The 20380-nt window shown below is 45.2% G+C and overlaps 1 protein-coding gene and 2 long non-coding RNA genes across 3 annotated transcripts; all 3 read left to right on the top strand.

Annotated features, from left to right (window-relative positions):
• Window positions 1–398: 398 nt before the first annotated feature.
• On the top strand, window positions 399–2000 carry LOC124681771. Its single transcript, XR_006996014.1, has 4 exons — window positions 399–744; window positions 1170–1275; window positions 1743–1827; window positions 1935–2000. It is a non-coding gene; the product is annotated as an uncharacterized LOC124681771 (long non-coding RNA).
• A 2466-nt stretch (window positions 2001–4466) lies between these two features.
• Window positions 4467–5283, top strand: LOC124681770. Its single transcript, XR_006996013.1, has 2 exons — window positions 4467–4500; window positions 5083–5283. It is a non-coding gene; the product is annotated as an uncharacterized LOC124681770 (long non-coding RNA).
• Window positions 5284–18022: 12739 nt separating this feature from the next.
• LOC124681761 (indole-3-acetic acid-amido synthetase GH3.8-like) lies at window positions 18023–19843 on the top strand. Its single transcript, XM_047216586.1, has one exon. It carries the CDS (start codon window positions 18023–18025, stop codon window positions 19841–19843), a length of 1821 nt encoding a protein of 606 aa, XP_047072542.1.
• Window positions 19844–20380: the final 537 nt, after the last annotated feature.

Below are 20380 nucleotides of genomic sequence, written 5' to 3'. Positions count from 1 at the left end.
TCGTCTGGGACTGCTCGCGTCCGTGCTCGCGTCCGTGAGAAAACCACAAACGGTGAAACCCTAGCCAACCAGAGCCTCTCTCTCCTCTCCAATCCCGTGCACACTCTTCTCCCCCAATCCCCGCTCCTCTCCTCCTCCCGAATCCGCCGCCTCCTCTGGCTTTCTCTCCCGCGTGCTGGTCGCGGACGGTGAGCGGCGGGCGCGGTCGACTTCCTGAAGGAGGCTAGCGGCGGGCGGCGAGGAGACCGGCGCGGGCGGCGAGGAGACCGGCTCAGAGGTCGAGCTCGCGCCGTCTCACCCTCTCAGCCGTGTATGAGGGCACAACGGCATCGGCTGCCTCGGGAGAGGAGGATGTGGTGGCGGCGGTCCTTGGTGCGGGACATCCGCTCGAACTGGCGCGGGGGAGACCGGATGAGGCAACGGCGGCGAGGCTCGAGATCTCCGGTCGCCACCATCTCCGCGCCGGTGGGGCTCGAGATCCCCCGCCTCATCCTCTCCTGCCTCTGCTTGGGCGAGGAGGCAACAGATCGGGAGGCAGCGAGATGAAGCCTTCGATCCTTCTTCTATGGCGCCACCTCGACCTCCCGTTTCTTCCTCCTCCGCGTACGCTCTTTTCTTCTTTGTCTTCACCCTCTCTTTCTCTCCATCTCAGGCAGCAGCAAGCATGACGAGGATGGAGACGAACCAGTGGTGACACACGAGGAGGGCGGCATACCACGATGGTGGATCTAGAGTGCTGGGAAGGTTATATTCTTCAAAATTCCCCTGAATACAAATGCTCATTTTGCAACGATCTGTTGACATGTGCCTTCCTATACGGGTTTAGTGACACATAGCCAGTTTTATTGGGCATGATTCTGCAGATGTAGCAAATTTCTAGCACACGGATTCATGAGTGCTGCAAATTTATATACTGCAAATTTATATATAGTGCTTGTGTACTGGTGCGTCAGGGGAGAATTTCTTCATTGGACTAGGTGATCATATTTTTCTGCAAGTAGCTTATTCATGTGGTCTTAATAATGCCAATAAACTGATGAATATTTTTCTTGTGATTTGAAGATTTGGTTTGCAAGCATAGCATATATGCATGTGCGTAAGCAAGTGAAATGTCACTTGAAAACAACTCTTGTTGATGAAAACTATTTCTATTGTTACTTATGATGCAGAGAATGCCCATGGTGTGCTTACTGGTCCCATGGTATGGTGGCGTTGAGAAATATGTATACTTTCATTGAGTATGTCCGCACCAGAGTCCAAGACCACGGGTGAAAGGTAATATAATCAATCTTTGTTTTGGTATATTTCTTGCATTCTCAGGATTTTTTAAAATGCGAGGACTGTATAGTTCATTGTGTCTAGGCATATCTTGCGTAGGTGCACATACGCATCTCTGTTCAATGTACCATGGACATGCTCTCATGTTGCCCAAACTGATACTGATTTATTTTTTTATGTTAGTGTTGTTTTCTGATGTTGGTTCGAAGCTAAAAGTGGAAGTGATGAGCTGACGTGTATTTGGTGTGACATATTGGATCGCTCTGTCATTGAAGCTTTACTCAGAATGCAGCATTATGTTTGTTAGGTTAATGCAACTCCACTCTATAGATTGGTTTTAGTGGGTTGCTTTGTTTTAGTTAGGTGTTTTCTACACTACTATTTGATCTTCTAACGCATACATGGTATATGCCGACTAATGGAAAATATGAGCTATATGTTCCAAATAATGATTTTTTCCACAGATCTGACAAAAAAGGGAGAACACCAAGAAGAGTGTGTTCAGGGATAGAGGACGGCCGAGGAATCATCTAGCTTACTGAAGCAAAGGTAGTTATCTTGAATAAGATATGCATTTTCCTGCTTAATTATTTTTATTTCCTCTTATAAACCTGTTGAATGAATGTGGTCCAATTATTTAATCCTACAATTTTTAGGGATGATTCCTTGAAAAGTGCAACGGCAGTGCCTTATGTTCAAGTATTCCTAGCTACATCGCTTCAGCTTGGTCCATATGTTCACTGAATGGGAATGTCTCTTCAGATTAAGGTAATAAGTACCATGTTCAGCAATTTCGGTTTGTCCCCGGTCATTTCATACAATGTTTCCTAAATCAAAATATATACTGGCCTTGGAGTGTCCAGTTGCATGAAACAAGTGTGCCTCATGTATTTTGTTCTTCTACAGTTTGGGGATATGACTATTTTCTTTGCAGTCGCTTACTAGCCTCCATTAAATCTCTTTTCAATCGTGAGCTCCTTGGCAGCAGAGGCAGACGACGTTGCTTGATGGCCCCCATTCTATCCCCTTTCCGATGCATATGCAAATTCTATTGTGCATTGTTTTTAGTTAAAATCGTGAGCTCCTCTGCTCAGCTTTATTCCGTTACCCCATTTACATTATTGATTTCATTATGTAAGCATGCGAGAGGGAGGCTTGAGCATGTGCAAAGAAGTTATTACTTATTAAGATCAGTTGTGCCACTGGTGCGAAGGGAATTGGAGCACCTGGACACTTATGGCAAGCAAAAGTCTAGCCTTCTGCCAATCTACCTTTTTTGCTGACATTTTTTTTATCTTTAACACGTGATGTAGTTACAGTGAAATTAGAGTTATATGATCATTTTGCACTACACCAATGTCTCATATCTCCTTAGTTTAGCCAGTAAAAGATTCAGATATGTATTCTAGCAGAATATCTTTCCATGTGGCATCTGCATGTAGATAATGTACTCCAATAAACGCTTCTATGTAGCTTTGTCTTATTGAGGTTTAATTTTCTCAGCACCACTGTATATTTTGTTTGGTGCCTTGGTCTCGGAGAACCTAATGAATTTACTTGATGTCAAAGGTATTTAGGATAGAAGAATCGTTTGTATACACCTTCGTGCTTATTATTGAGTGGGTTTAAAATGCATACAATGCGTGCTTTTTCATGTATATAGACACCATCGACATGGTTATGTACCTGATCTGTATTGTTTCCAAAATTAGGTTGGCCCAATTTATTTGTTCATTTTCAATATAAGTTCAGCTACTTATTTCTAAATTTTCCTATTTATTTAGGCTGCTAATGCTTCGCTCTGCTCGCTATGGATATGTCGGCCGGCGCCAGCTTCTTCCTCCCCATCGGCCAGGTGACCATGTTTACTCCTCCCTCTTCACCGGCCAGGCCAACTCGCCGGCACCTCTCACCTCACCGGCCCAGGAGAGATCCCCTCCTTCAAAGTCGCCGCGTCCTATGCTCGCCGCCGTCCATGAGCCGATTCCGCAGTGCAGATGAGCCTGAAGGTAAATTTGCTTTCAGTTGCTTATTCATCCTTATTGGATCTTGTTTATAGCACATATACTTGCTTTCAGTTGCTTATGATCAACTCAAGCTAGCAAATTTCTTTTGTTGTACAGTTGGCCACTATTGGCATATGTGATAATATGCATATTTGTCAGTGTTCATGGTACTACCTCCCTATCACTCGCACACCTAGATATTTTCTTGCGAGCTATAACCTAAATTAAGGTTTGACACTTTCTGTTAACTGCAGATCTTAATATATATTTCAGACTACCATTTAACCCTTATTGTAAATTTTACCCACATTTTTTAACCAACGTTTCTAAACCCATTTAATGGTTTTCGTTTTATGTGTTGGCCTAATTACCCGACTTCAAAATGTTCAGATCGAGGTTGTCCTACTTCAGGGTAGTGAGCTGCAGCATTTTGGCGCTCAGTTGGCGCTGGAGGTTATTCAGGCACCATCCACAAATTAAGTAAGATATAGCTCTCTTCACCGTAATTTTGTCAAGGGGTCCGCAATGAAATGGACAATTACGCCAAGATAGGCACATAAGAAGGTGGGGTTTGGGGTATGCTTGACTATACCTTTGTATCAATTGTTCTGTTGCACTTTTATTCTTCTAAAAAATAGCGGATATCCCTTCTTCAGTAATTTTCCAGTGTTAATATACATGCTGGTTTTGCTGCCATAATAGATCCTCAAGATCAGCGATGGCGATCGCGACGGTGCATCGACGAGCTTGATGAGATGGCGCATTGACAAGCAAAAATTCATGGGGATTCCCGCTGTTCGTGAGGGGTTGTGTGATGCGGCTATGGGGCGGCGGAGGTCCACACATCAGACGTATCTAGGCTGTGCGCACAGATGATGTTGAGGCTCCGTGACCTCTACAACCCGAGCAAAGACAGCAGCAGTTCGCCACTTCAACTGTTACTCTACTCCATCCACTAAATTTTCTTCAGTTCAATATCTGCATATATATGGTGATAATTTTAGTGGGCCACAAGGTGTTGGCAATCGTTGGGTTCTGTATTCTACAAAATATCAGCAGCTTGTTTAATCTTCAGTTGCGGTGCTTTCATGTTATCATGAATTGTGGGAAAACAGTATATTGTGTGTTCCTTCTTGCATCCAGCTTGACTGTTTACTCTGGAAGGAGCAGTTCGTGGAGTGGGTCTGAAGCAATTGGGTAGCAGTCATAATATTAGGTGAGAGTTGCTTAATGTGTAGGTGGGTAGAATATTAGTTTCATGGTCTACTTTACAAGAGAAAGCAAGTAGAATATTACGTAGGAGTTGCTTCATATTTACTGTCTCTAATTTTCCGTACCATTTTACGGTAGGATTGCATACAGTGGCATTAATATATTTTATTACATTCTCTTTTCAGAAAAACTGCACTAAGATCCTTATGCTTTTAGTCAGACATACATTCTGTTGTTGCTCAAGGGTTTAACATTGTTGTTAAATAAAATTTTACAACTAACTTGACATGTAAATGGTGCGACATTACAGAGGGGGTGGACTTTGATGTCAGCATGACACACTATACTTATTGTACTCCATAAATATTTTCAGCAGAGAAATAGAATCCTACAAGATCAACATGTTTTCTGTATTTGCCTCTAATGATTAAATTATCTCTTTTCCGTGTTCGAATTAGTTATTCCGTTGTGTTTCCATTTTCCATGTTGGCTAACTATAATAATAAATAAAAATTTAGAGTAGTGGATTTTTATGTGCCATTTGGTGTTAGCCTCCCTAATTCTCTTATGGATTTCTGTTCGGCAGGCTGCTACAGAGGGGGTGGACTTTGATGTCAGTATGCTACAAAGGATGTTGAAGAAATTGGTGATTTTCTTTATTTAATTAAAGAAACAGATTATATGAATGCATGGTGATTTGAAAAAATGTGGTTTATTTATTTCAAGTGTTCTAAATTACTCATTAATCCGATATAAATTAAGGCTGCAAAGGGGGTCATGCAATGACTATGAACTAAGGGTGATATGTATTTTTTGGTGTTTATTCTTCTATGAGCTACCAACCATATATGTTGCAAGCTGATAAGGTGCCTTTTTAGGTTATGAGAAGCGATTATCTTTGTGCCTCCATGGCGAGCAGCACCGGCTGCATCTGGCCCCAGCGCATCTTTGGAAATTTGGAATGATAAAAGGAATTGGTCAAACTACAGAAATTGTGACCCTGGGGAGCCGCCCTGGGCCTGACCACCGTTGGTTCAGCGTTCTTCTCTGCCTGCGGAGTTTCCTGTCGTGCATGCGTACGGTTGAGGTTGGTTCGTCGTTCTTCTCTCCTCTCTTTCGCGCTGGCTTACTGTGTTCGTTGCCCTCCATGCCATGTTCTTGTTAATTGGCTTGCCTAATTTTCCTTTTTGCATCCAGGTCTAGGATGTTCATCCACATCTCGTTTAACTTGTTTTTCTGACTGAAGTTAGGAAAATTATATAGCTACCATGATATATTGCATTCAGTAGCATAAACCAGAGTTTATGCATTGTATTGATTGTGCCAACTTGTGCACACTGGCCCCAGAGGCAAGATGCCAATACCATCAGGTTCCTTACCTTCTTTGCTTGGATATATGTTTGCTAGGTTAGTGATTGATCATTTTTTTCTATAATTCTTTTAGCTAGCCAATTGCCTGCTTCATCATGAGTTCTTGTCCATTGCGCTAATGGTGATTATCCACTGCATTTAACGAGTATTTAATCTGCTAAAATTTCATACAACCTTAAATTTTAACGAGCAAATATTTCTAATAATTTCTGGTTCCGGTAGTATCAGTTAAGGGGCTAAAAATCTCGAACCAAACTCTCTCTGGTCACGGTTTATTTCGCTTATTCTAGCTTTTGTTATTTGTCGTTAACAGGTTAGTATTTTCAATCGTTGTTAATTTTTCCATCTGCTCAATTCTTCTTGTGTTCTAATGTTACAGTGTAGTAGAATTAAAAAAGTGATGTTAGTATATGCTCAATTCTCATTTAGACCATATAAAAACATGCATTTGGTCGAGTTTACCATATTCTAGGAATGGTTGACTGACCAACCTAGGGTGAAAATACTTGGTTGCACTTGAATGTGCTAATGCTAGGGTGAAAATGCTGAACCTGCTGAGCCTAAGGTAGCAGCACGTAGTAGTAGCTATATTCAGCGGATAGTTGTTATTTTCCAGGTAAAGTATAGATGCGAGATATGATATGCCTCCTTTTTATGATCGTTATAGTCACTTTATTTTTCTTTTTGTTGGGACTTTGGTTTGTAAGGGGAAAGGTTTTAAAGAGCGACCAGGGCATTATTAGGAACCATATGGTGATTTCGTGTTCAGGAAAAACAAATGCCATATATTATCAGAGTTAAATTTAAAAATGCTATGATGATGGCTCCCATATGGTGATTTAGTGCTCAGGAAAAACAATTGCCACGGTTGTTGATAGAAAGCTCAAACTTCTTAGGTTTTTTCGTTGCTTGGGGTTAACAGCTTGCTGCTGCCTTGGTGCTATTGTGATTCCCAGTACTTTCTAGAAGCTTACAGTATATTTATTTTGGATAGTTGGTTGTATTTTTCATCTGTTGCCAATAAATCATCTCGTTTATCCGTCACATGACCATGTCACTGCCTTCTAAACCATATTTCCACTCCAAAGCAGTCTTACCTATTTACTAACTGATCCTTGTTTCTACGAGGAAACCAAAAAGAATAGTTGGCAATACCACCCAAAAATTCAGCTGCCAATGTTTTGGTTCTCAGGGTCAATTGAGTTACTCATCTTGAAGTTGAGACAAACCTACAAGGCTATAGCGCGATGAAAAATATGAGGTGAATCACTTTTCTATTGTCTCTAGCATTTTTCTTGTTTACTGCACATCCATTTATTTGGTACGGTTAGCTAAGGTAACAGTGTAACACCCCCTTGATCCATCAGGTAATATATGCCTTCAAAAGTTGTTTGTGCAATAGTAATATCCTAGCAAGTATTCTGAAAGAGAGCCATAGTTTCCAATGTAACGACAGACTGGTTACTTTCTTCGGGCTCGGTATTAGAAAAGCTTTGGATTCACGGTGATCTTCAACTTAAAATTTATTTCAATTTTTGTGGTTTTGGATGTTCAGGTCAGATAGGTCATATTTTTCTTCTATATGTTGATGGAAAACGGAGCACCGCTGTGCTTCTCTGTTTGGAATCTTTTCGTCTCCGTTTTGAGCTGTAATTTGTAGTCTAGGAGTTAAATCAAGCTTTGCTGCTATAGAATGTTTATTTGCCTTTTCTTGAAGGAAATCATTTCATTGTCTGAGTTACTTGTTCTATACAACCTGATCTATATTTTATTTGTGCTTAGGTTGATGGGATATCGAATATCTAAAACCGGCATGATGTATCCTGGGGGCATAGTCCTGACCAGTGACTACCGCAGGAAAGCTGGGGAGCCATCAGAGGATTTTGCTACATACATCCAGCAGAGAGGCTATGACCTTCATGATTCAACCTACGGAAATTTTGCTTCTATGTTTGCAGTAAAATTTTCATGAAACCTGAAAGATTTGTTTCTAAAGTGGTGAACCATTCTAACATCTGTTTGCACATGATCCCAGATGCTCGAGGATGCCAATTTCCATAGTGTCATCGCCCAAGACCGCACCGACCAGGTTATCCAATTCCTCGTAAATTGCTTGGGAAACTGCACAAATTTCTTCAGAGGCTAACATGATCATCGTTGTCTACGTTGTTTCAGTTCCTGGGGTTCCTGGAGAGGTAGTTGCCTTTAACCGAGAAGACCAAACAGGCTTTCTGGGCACCTAGGTTAACGTTTTGAACCCTATTTATTTTGTGCCTTTCCTTTTTATCATCTCTGGTTACTCACTACATCCACCTATGCTCTATCATTGGGAGGACTACGACGACATCGCAAAGGGCTTGAGCTTGAAGCTGAAGCAGAGCTGCTTGAGTGATCCACTACTTGAGGTGATATTGCGAGCATCATCATGGTTTATTAATAGGAATATATTGTTGTGGCACTGCAGTGGCGTATTGGTAATTGATAGTGTTGATTCCGGATACATGTAAACTCCTTACAAATACTTTCATTTATACCGTGAATATGTTGTTGTGGTGCTGCAGTCGTGTATATATGTGTCACATGTTACTATTTGTAAGACAAGGCTTATGATTTCAATATGTATGGCTTTAGTGTTTGCGCCAGGGCGGAATGGGTCATCTTCCTTTGCAAATAAAAAGATCGAGTCTATTTACATGTAAATAAAAATATAGCATTATATTTAAATTAGTCTTTACCAAAATACCTTTGCTGCCACTACTATTTACTGAGTAAGAGAAATGTTTGAATGTATGTATATAAAATCGACATATGTTCTGTTACTTTGCTTGATAAATGTTTGCTGACATTGAGGTTTTCTTAATACTATAATAAACTAAAACTTATAAGTTAAATTCTAATTTAATTCTGCCATTTGCGCGATAGCGCAACCGGTCATCTAGTAAACAAAAGATAGCTAGACTTCTCTCCCTCCCTCCCTCCCTCCCTCCCTCTCCCTCCCTCCCTCCCTCCCTCCCTCCCTCTCTCTCCCTCTCTCTCTCTCTCTCTCTCTCTCTCTCTCTCGCACAAATACGCTCTAGGAGAGAAAAAAACCATCATGCAAATGAGAGTATATGTTTAACACTGCTGTCAAAAGCTTATCTATTTATTTTTTATTTTTGTACAAAGTTGTTCAGGGTTTTTTTAATCTTTTACAGCCTAGAAACAAAAACCTATCCATATTTCTCGACAGAGGACACACGAACTAGTTAAGATCAATTTATCAAATACATATCCATCCACTCAGAAAAGTTAAAAGTTTTAGAAATGCCGTACTGTTTTCAGCACATTAACGTCAAATGTTGTCAGATGAAAAGCGGCCGGTCTTCTCCAAAAGCATTCCCAGAACCCTGTCGGCGAGGCCGCGACATCCTCCTCTATCCGGTGTCACGACAACAATCCCATAGCCTGTTCATAACAATACACAAAAAAGATATTGCATTCAGACCATATTACGAAAATCCAACATGACTGGCGCTGACCATTACTGCGACGTACTGCGCACACACACACATACCGCCTACATTCAGATTCAAAAACAACCAGCAAGAAGCAACACTTGTAAACTTGATGACCACTAAGACACATGTGGTTAACATTGCTGCAACCTTCACATCTACTACTACTTGGGACACCCAGCAGCTACAACTTGATATCTATCAAGACAGTGTGCCAGCCAGCCTCTAGCAGCAGCGACACCTAGTTAACTGACACCAACTAGTGTCCACTCAATCATAAACAAGTTGCTACATCATCACAACACCAAGTTCCACAGTTCCAAAATAAACATGCGTGCTGGCCACTCGATTGAAAAGGCACAATATTCACTTCAAAACTATCCCATTGCACACCAATAGGACAAAATCATTAACTTTGAGGCGTTTGCTCAGGTACAACCTCTCCCCTAAACTCGGAGCAAACTTAAATAAAAAACGGTTAAGATCGCTTGATACCCCTTCGTTTAATATTAAACTTGTATACCTAACTCTATACAAAACCCGTATGACCCAACTTAATTGTATGAATATGCCGCATATGTATGTATACAATTATGTACGTATGTGGATTATTGGTGGCGATTCGTTCGCGCGGTGGCGGTCGTGGCCGCCTGGCGGGAGGGGCGACAAGGTGGTGATGGGCAGCCACGAGGCACTGTGAGGTGGCGCTTGGCGACACGAGCCTCGGCAATACCTCGTAGGACCGTACCGGTATGGTTCGGGAGGCGTGCAAGCTAGATGGCGGCGTGTTGACGCGATGAACGGCCGGACAGTCCGCCCCGGACAGTACGGTGCAATTCGGATGGACTGTCCATCGCGTTGGGAAAGAGACTAGCCAGACTGGAATTTTTGATAAAAAGGACCACCTATCTCAACGAATTGCCATAAAAGACCACTTGCAAAAAAAATTGTCAAAAAGAACCACCTTTCGGTGGCGGCAGTGTGTGTCAGGCAACACGTGGTGGTTGCCGCCATTGCCCGTGGCGGCAGGGCCTGCCGCCACTCTCCCGGGTGGCGCGTCAGGTTGTCGTCGTCGTGGCGTTAGCTGCCGTCCAGGCTGTGGGCCTTGCCGCCACCGCCTGGAGCGGCACCCCCTGTTGGTCCTACAGCTCGTCAGCGCACCTCAGCCGACGCGCGCGTGAATGATTGCCTCCGGCTTGGAAGACCACGCTGCAGCGATTTTGAGTCTATGTGGCTGCACTGTACGCGCATGCTCGCGCTTGATGAAGAGTTCTTTGCTTTCTCATGGTACATGCGGTCATGGACCTGCTATAACAGTTCGCGCATGAATCAGCGAGCGAGCGAGTGATTGGCCACGGACGGAGCCACGGCAGGGTGCCGCCTCTTGCCTTGGCGGCATGGCCCACCAGCTCCACTGCCGGCCGGCTAACGTGCCGCCAGTGCTGACGGCGGCAGGCCTGCCGCCACAGGCTACGGCGACAAGATGCCACACGTCGCTTGGCCGGCGCTGCCGCCACGGTAAGGTGGTCTCTTTTGACAATTATTCTCGTAGGTAGTCTTTTCTAGCAATTCGTTGGAGCAGGTGATTTTTTTTGCCAAAATTTCGCCAGACTGTGTTGTGGTGCTTGCACCGGACTGTCTTGCGGTGCTCGCGCCGGACTATCTTGCAGCGCCGAACTGCCTTACGGTACTCATCGGACTGTCTTGCGGTGACTGTATGCCTATACGTGGGAATACTGACTTTTGGATTTGGGTTTGGACATGGGGCCTAAACAATACGTGTTGGGTTTTTCGAGTTTGAGGAGGGGGTTGTACTGGAGCAAGCCTCTAACTTTGAACATAGGGTGGAGATTGGACATGGGGAAACCATGACCTCAGCTCAAGAGGTTGCAGCCTAGTTACTTGACCTCTTGATTCCTTCATCCCTTCTCCTACCCAAAAATAGCAAACACAAGAAAAATCCTAGTTATACAACTCAACCTAAAACAGCACTGTCATAGTCGGAGATCCGTGGTTTGCATTGTGCGGAGATGTACGTAATTCTTCCCGTCATATTGGCAAATGCAAATCAATTGATTAAACCATATTGCATAGTATTAATTTTTTCTCTCTCGTCTAACTCTATATGAAACACCAGGAAGGGAATGGATCAAATAAACAACTTAATGGGATGAATATTGATTATGTATAGCTGGTAATTTGTTTGGGCTGATAAGTAAATTTTGTTTTGGGAAATTTTTAATTTGTTAGATGCTTCATTTGTGAGACCCACCGTTATCTGGGTTGTTTAGAAAGTGAGTATGTATGCCTCTGGGGTTTATGTGTAAAGATATTATTGACACCGGGAGGCTGCTATGGCTTAGATCCAAGGGTCTAGATGCAGACCTTGTAAGTTACGTCCCATCGAATATTTCGCCGGAGAACCATTTACTCATCGCCAAGTGTAGGCCTTGATTGGGATAAGCAATTTGTGCGTCAACTATGAGGAAATTCGCAGGATTTTGTTGTAAAATGCTTTTGTGTTTATGAATATGGTCATGAAGATCATGGACTCCAAACCAAAGGGATTTTATCATAGAACATTGCGATGAACATTCAGGTTTTTGACGATGGAACATAGGAGTGACTCGCATAATTTAATATTTAAGAGGTTTATGGATGATATTGATGCTGTACTCATACAAAACTGTCTGGAAATTCCTCAAACGGGATGGTATGCTGCGGCAGACACTGATATGATAATGTTGATGGAGTTAAGTGAGTTGTACTGCGAGGTGAAAAGCGCTACTGCTAGCACTAGACAACTCACGATCATCCAAATTTCTTCCACACAACAAGGCGGTGGTTTCCATATCCACGCAAGTCATCTGGTTACATGTAGCCCAACTTGTCGTTTTTTAATTTTCGAGATGATCCAAATTTCAAAGCCATCTATGTCAAGCTCAATGCGACAACTACTTCCTACTCCCAATGTACATTAAAATTTCGCTTATTTATAATGAACATGTTTACTTCAAAAAAAAACTCATCTTGACACTAATTGCATGTCCTTTTGTTCTCATATGTCATTTGATACTATTTTAAGTTTTATGTTCAACTAGCACATCTGGCAATACAATCACACTCCGATATAAGCAGGATACATATTTTATTAGATACAAATATAATATTGATTAGTAGAGATACATGTCCCTGTCCTAAGTTTAGATTGTATCTTGTCGTTATCTTTTCATTTTATTAATTATCTTTGATTAGTTTAAGAAAAACTTATATTACATCGCAATGTTTTCCATAATATAGTTTATTAAAGCATCTCATTAATCAATAGGTTTATATGTGCCTCTTGGGTAACAAGGTTGTATATATAATTTGTGAAGGTTAAGTAGCTCATTTCAATGTATATTTTGGGATATCTTCTCATGTGAAAGACAATCTCATGGTATAGACGTCAAAATGTACCCGGTTTAAGTTGCAAATAGCTTGTGCAACATTGTTTCCCCAAGTGTTTACACATGGCATTCTAAGCTTTTAACCAAGAGTGGTGATTCCCCTATGCCCGGCACGCAGGCCGTCATCGTGTCTTCTAGTTACTCCATGTCTAAAGAACACCTCGCAACACCGACACAGAATTATCACTCATGTAAATGGGAAGCCTAAAACCATTAATTTAGGTAAGCCGAGGATCTCCAACATTCAAAAATATGTGTGTACCAATCAGTCTAGTGGACAAATCACATAAAAAAGTTAAATCATTTAATGAAATACCGCTCGTTAACAAACCTTGCGATTTGTATAAAAAAAACATGGGGCGCTAAGGTGCACACACACACACACACACATGACTTGCATAAAAACCATAGGGTAAGTACAATGTCATTTTATACTATAACCATGTTCGAAGACCAACATGACCACATATACTCCATATACCATCAACACTTTAGGCTTCTGACATACCGTGCAGAGTTGATTGGCATCAGAGACCCTCTATGTAGTTGTGATTCTAGGGCAATCCGTCTATTCTCCTTTAGTTTTTTATCTATCTAGAATTGGAATAGAATAATCCGGTTGAAGGGTAATGGGCCCTGCCACTGCACAAGTGAAAAGGTAAACTATTAACCTGAAAATTACATGACAAACTAAAATCAGAAGACTGAATTATACACAAGCTAATAGGTCTGTCTAAGATTGCAATAATGCAGGGACCATTCAATCAAGTATCATGCCTAAGAGAACTGTTTACATGACAGCTATTTCAAGTCTACATCTGAAACATGGTGAATGCTACTAAGTACTAAAGGACATGAGATGAGTGCTGCAGGAGGTGCGGTACTGGTTGATACTCTTCTAGTTATGCCTGCCGCTGCTTCTTTGACTTGCTGAAGTTTCGTGAAGGTGGGACATGAGAAGCATTTCGCGTGCCTCCCCGAGCTCCATCTATTGCACATAGAGCTGAAATCCATTAGATTCATGACCACTCACTACTCTGTAGATATAACAGCAATAATGTCATAGAAACTACCCGTCTGAATTTGGCCCCATATTAGAAGAAATATTTACCAGCTGATTGATCATACTGATTTAAAACACAAGGGCTAAAGTTAATCACCTTTAATCATACCCAACCATTCCTGATCGATGCAATTCCAAAAATACGCACAAAAAATGTCTATTTTGATTCAGGTCTTAACTATTACTGTCAGACACCACAACTGATGAATGGGCCAGACGGTTCAGACTATCGATGCCAGGCCAGAGCATAATCTATGTTTCAGGTAACAATGCTCATTTGAGTGTCATATGTTAAACAAGTGACAGTATGATTACCTGATTTAGCATCAAGATATTTGGTCAGCACACATGGAATGAATGATGGATCGTAAATTCTCGAGGGCTCGATCTGCAGAAAACGACACAACCTCTCCAAGTGACTTCGTCCTAGTGTCAATTGTGACAATCCATGTTGTTTGGTCATTCTCGCCCAGCATGGACACGAGGTAAACAACATCGGCATCGGCAGACTCGGCGACGACTAGGTGTGTTCCTGGGTGAAGAAGCTAGGGCCGGGGACCATCGACGTGGTGCCGGATGCGATCATCTGCTACATTAGCGTCTCGTCCGACATTCCGGCAAACATGCTACGTGCATCGAAAGGGCGACAGGAGGGGGGGGGGGCTTCATCCCTCCAAGGTAAGGATTTTTCTGCTATCGTGCATTGTTGGGGTGGTAGGAGCGGCGCCCGAGAAAATAAATCTGCCTCAACTCTATTCCCACATTGGCAGCGACCTTCACGGCGTCTCGGAGTTGATGCAACGTGTAGTTTGGTCTTCTCATTGTTATTCAGATCTGGCAAGGTCAATTTCTCGGCGTGTCTTTGTCTTTATCCATGGTGGTGTTGGGCGCCGGATCAAGATGGATGCTCTCGAGCAAAGATGTTGGTTCGTAAGTGGTGGATCTGGCGTTGTTCCCTGATCCAAGGTAACACAGATCAACCCCCGGTCGACGTGCCACAACAACATGTGCCTCGCTGGTTGCAACCATCGACTCAAAAAGACTCGGCGACGATGGTGCTTCTTTGGATTTGGCAATGGCGGAGGCTTGGTGCTTTTCCAACGTGTGTCTAGGCGGTGTTGGATTTTGGCGGTGACCGCCAGATTTGGCGAGTGCGGGATACTCTAGAGATGGTTCTATATATATTTTTCTATCCTTTAGGGTTCTATCTGTAAATTATTCAGGCCTAGCATTTTGTCTTAGTTTGTCTTTTAGTTTCCAAACATAACTTGATTTTTTACTAATGAAATACGTGGGTGCTCTAAGAAAAGCCTCATGTTACGATTAATATAGGATTAATATAGGACACAGTCCTACACTCCAAGCATTTCCTCCCACATGACTTGCATAAAAATCATAGGGTAAGTGCAATGTCATTTTAGATCATAACCATATTCGAGGACCAACATGACCGCATAGCTCTATTTTCCTCTCGGTACTTAGATTTGTTTCTTATCTCTCATTCCTGTTTCCTTTGTTCTGCCGACTACATTGATTGGATACCGTTGGGCCTGCCTACGCACTAAGTATACCGATTATCCATTGAATTGCCTTTGGTTGTCCTACCCATTTTGGAGATCTTATTCTAACCTTGTTCTATTGCTCTTTCTCGATGGTATTTCGGAGTGCTAGACCTCATTCTCTTTGATACGCGGGTGGGCTCACCTACGACCACTCTTCTATTATTTAAGTTCATAATTTCTCCATACGCCATATACCATAACACTTTAGGCTTCAGACATAGCGTGCAGAGTTGACTGGCTTCATCCTGCCGCTGCACAAGTTAAAAGGAAAATCATCGCCCTGAAAATTACATGGCAGGCTAAAATCAGAAGATTAAATTATACATATGACTAGTAGGTCCGCCTTAGATAGTTAGATTGTAGTAATGCAGGGAGCATTCAATCAAGTATCATGTCTAATAGAACCGTTTATACAACTGCTATTTCAAGTACTACATCTAACACTTGGTGAATGCTACTAACTATTATCTGATGAGTGCTGCAGGAGGCGCAGTACTGGTTGCTGCTCTTCTAGTTCTGCTTGTGAAAGGTAGGAATGCAATAATGTAGGGAGCATTCAATAACGTATCATGCCTAAGAGAACTGTTTATACGACAGCTATTTCAAGTTTTACATTTAAAACTTGGCCAATGCTACTAACTATTATCTGATGAGTGCTGCAGAAGGCGCGGTACTGGTTGCTGCTCTTCTAGTTCTGCCTGCCGCTGCTTCTTCGACTCGCTGAAGTTTGGTGAAAGTGGGACATGGGAAGCATTTCACTTGCCTCTCCAAGCTCCATCTAATGCACGGAGAGCAGAAATCCATTAGATTCATTACCACTCATCATACTAAACCAAGAAAAGAAAGAAAAAACATTTATATGAGTGTCATATGATAAACAAGTGACAGTATGATTACCTGATTTAGTATCCAGATATTTGGTCAGCACACATGGAATGAATGATGGATCGTAAATTCTTGAGGGCTCTGCAGAAAACGGCATAACCTCTCCAAGTGACTTCGTCATAGTGTCAACGGTGACAATCCATGTTGTTTGGTCATTCTCGTCCAGCAGGGACATGAGGTAAACAACATCAGCATCGGCATGCAGAGTGGGAGAAGCTGTTTTCAGGTTCTTGAATGTCACATTTAGAGCAGCACCACCTCCTAGCTGCGGCAAGGACACAGTACCAAGCTCATCGGAGTGAACCAGGCTCCCCTTGCGCCACCTGTTCCAACTCAGTTCCCTATACCATGTTACGAGTCTCCAACCAACGACATCATATACTTCCTCCTCCTCCTCCTCGGGTGGACTGACGGCCAGTTCCGAGTCCAGGAGTTCATCCATGTCCCAGGGATCAACAACAGCTGGTATAGCCGTGGGTCTGAGTTCTACCAGTTCCTCAAACTCGACACACCTGATGTAACCACAACTGAAGGCGACGTCGCGAATCGACCGTGCCGAATACTGGTTGCCGAAGAGTTCGCTGTTGCTGGGCAGCAGCTTGGGCATAGGGGCGAAAGCCGCCGTCGCCGCTCGAGGATCGAGCACGTCGCAGATCACAATGCCCTTCCAGAGATTAACCCAGCCAAGCAGCCCGCCTCCAAGAGCGATCAGCTTTGTTGGTTGAACCGTTACCGATTTCGCGGTATGGCCGTTTGGAATCTCCACCTTCAACAGCTTCTTAGTCCATGTAGCATGCGGCTGGGAAGCGATGATGGTGTGGAGATTGTACTGCCCATGCTTTGGTCCGTAACTGAGAGCTGCCATGACGAATTGCTTGCCGTTGCCATGGGTGACGAAACCGAGGGATGGGAACAGACGCTCTGTTTTAGAGTACTGACGGATGTCTGGGAGCAGGTCGAGCGACGGCCCGCCGCTGGGCCCTCTGGTCCGGTAGAGGAAGTAGTGCGGCGAGTCTTTAGCGGTGATCATGACTTTGATGAGGGCCGTGTCCTCCACGGAGCAAACGACGCTGGGCGCGTTGACGAACGAGATCGCGTAGCTGTTGAGGCAGTAGACGCAGAAGTGGGAGAGGCGCGGCGGATGGGCGAACACGAAGGATGCCTGGATGGGGAGGCCCGCCCTAGTCAAGGTTCCCGCCGTGGTTTCGTTCTGGACATCGCTGACTAAGACCGTCGAGCTGAGGAGGACCCAGCCGGGATAGCGGGAGTTGCTGGTGGCCGGAGCTGGTGGAGGAGTTGCGAAGCTGTGGATGTTGGACATGGTTCCGTCAAGAGTTGGGGATTTTGGGTTCCTTCTCTTCTTCATATATATCCGCGTAGGCCGGGGGCGGTGGTTGCTTCTTGAATTCCACTTGATGTCGTACTGCCGTGTACTCCTAGCATGACAAGCTTGCCTAATCAGCTAGCTAAACCTGCATCGACTCCTACTATTACCGGCCGGTAAACGACTCGGACCCACATATATTTAGATACATTCCAACACGAGTTCGTGTCCAGATCCTCTACATACGTCCGAGTCGGATCAAGCGTCGTCCTCCGCCTATATGGTCTTCCTCGGACAAGTTCAATGGATACTAGCTCTCTACCTACGGCAGGGTAGCGTAGTGGGTTGGATTGGAGCAGCACGTATCGGCGGCGCGCGATGCCAACATCCATAGGCGCGGCTCTCAAGAGCCTGCCGGCACCGGCAGCCGCGGACGCCGAGAAGCTCCGATTCATCGAGGAGCTGACCCGCAACGTAGACTCGCAGCAGGAGCGCGTCCTCGCCGAGATCCTCGGGCGCAACGCCGGCGCAGAGTACCTCAGTACCTGCGGCCTCGACGCCGCCACCGCCGACCGCGCAACCTTCCGGTCCAAGGTCCCCGTTATGTCGTACGAGGATCTGCAGCCTTACATCCAACGCATCGCCAACGGCGACCGCTCGCCTGTCCTGTCGACGCGCCCCGTCTCCGAGTTCCTCACCAGCTCCGGCACGTCCGCCGGCGAGCAGAAGCTGTTCCCCAACGTCGAGGACGAGCTCGATCGCCGCCAACTTCTCAACAGCCTCGTTATGCCTGTCATCAACAGATGTTTTCCTAAGATGGCTAAAGGCGGAAAGGGGCTCTTCTTCCTCTTCATCATGTCGGAGACGAAGACGCCGGGCGGCCTGGTGGCGCAGCCGGTCCTCACAAGCTACTACAAGAGCGAGCAGTTCAAGAATGGGTCGGATGGCCCCTACTATCACAACACGAGCCCGCTGGCAGCCATTCTATGCGAGGACGCCTTCCAGAGCATGTACGCGCAGATGCTGTGCGGTCTGTGCCAGCGGCACGATGTCCTGCGCATCGGCGGCTCCTTCGCCTCCGGCCTCCTCCGCGCCATCACCTTCCTCCAGCTCAACTTCAAGCAGCTCGCCGACGACATCGAGGCGGGCACGCTCACCTCGCGCGTCACTGACATATGTGTGCGGGACGCGGTCGCTGACATCCTCCGAAGGCCAGATCCCGATCTGGCGCAGTTCGTGCGGGCCGAGTGCGCCAAGGATGACTGGGCCAGCGTCCTGACACGCATTTGGCCGAACACGCGCTACCTGGACGTCATAATCACGGGCGCCATGGCGCAGTACATCCCGGCCCTCCGGCACTACGGCGGCGGCCTGCCGCTGGTGTGCACCAGGTACGGGTCCTCCGAGTGCTTCTTCGGCATCAACCTCCGCCCGGCGTGCGACCCGTCGGAGGTGTCCTACACCATGATGCCCAACATGGCCTACTTCGAGTTCCTCCCCGTGGACGACGTGGCCGCCGGAGACGACGACGCGAGGAGCCGGCTCGTGGACCTGGCCCGCGTGGAGGCCGGGCGCGAGTACGAGCTGGTGGTGACCACCTACGCGGGGCTGAACCGGTTCCGCGTCGGCGACGTCCTCCGCGTGACCGGGTTCCACAACGCGGCGCCGCAGTTCCGGTTCGTGCGCCGCCGGAGCGTGCTGCTGTCCGTGGACTTCGACAAGACCGACGAGGCCGAGCTCCAGCGCGCCGTGGAGGTCGCGTCGGCGCTGCTCCGCCCGCACGGCGCGTCCGTGGCGGAGTACACCAGCCGCACGTGCACCGAGCGCGTCCCCGGTCACTACGTGGTCTACTGGGAGATGCTGCCGGTCACCACCACCGCCAAGTGCGCCGGCGGGGCGGTGGAGAATGAGGTGATGGGCATGTGCTGTCTGGAGATGGAGGAAGCCCTGAACGCGATGTACAGGCAGAGCAGGGTCGCGTTTCGCTCGATCGGGGCGCTGGAGATCCGTGTGGTGCAGGCAGGCACCTTCGAGGAAGTCATGGAGGACGCCGTCTCCCGCGGCGCGTCGGTGAACCAGTACAAGGTGCCGCGCTGCGTGACGCTCCCGCATGTCATCCAACTGCTCGACTCGCGCGTCCTGTCCACCCACTTCAGCCCGGGCCTGCCGCACTGGATCCCGCCCGAACTGTCCGACTAAATCGATATTTTCACCTTCAAAACATTAAACATACTAGCACGACTTATTACTGTCAGAGTTTGGATAGTTAAAAGGGCAGTAGCACGCTTAATCCAAGTTAATTTATATCATAGATTCGACACTTTAGTGTCTCGCGGAATATTTTTTTGTGAGAGACGACATTTTCTTCGACAGGAAGACGTTCGTGGTGACTTCATCAATCTCAAGACCATCGGATCAATTTCTTGGACAGTCTCTCGAAGGTGCTCATAGAGGTAGCGTGTGCATGCGTGCGTTTATAGGGGTGGGTGTATGTATGTATGTGTGAGCGTTTACGTTTCTACTGTGTTTCAAAAAAAATTATTACCATCATGTACATAATTTCCGCTCTCTTCATAACTTTGACAACTAATTTGGTTAATAAAATTTAATGAAGTTTTCAATGGTATAATGTGGTAATTTTTTTTAAGTCAAATATTTTCAAATTTAATTAAATTTTTACACAAAAATAGCAACATATGTGACATCAAATCACTATATTTATTCAACTACATGTCA

Source organism: Lolium rigidum, unplaced genomic scaffold (assembly GCF_022539505.1).
Source record: "Lolium rigidum isolate FL_2022 unplaced genomic scaffold, APGP_CSIRO_Lrig_0.1 contig_5526_1, whole genome shotgun sequence".
NCBI lineage: Eukaryota > Viridiplantae > Streptophyta > Magnoliopsida > Poales > Poaceae > Lolium > Lolium rigidum.
The sequence above is the reverse complement of the archived record's forward strand: the minus strand, read 5'-3'. Positions and strand labels throughout refer to the sequence as shown.

Excerpts from the sequence above, each read along its gene's own strand:
- LOC124681761 (XM_047216586.1), top strand. The coding sequence starts at position 18,023 with ATGCCAACATCCATAGGCGCGGCTCTCAAGAGCCTGCCGGCACCGGCA.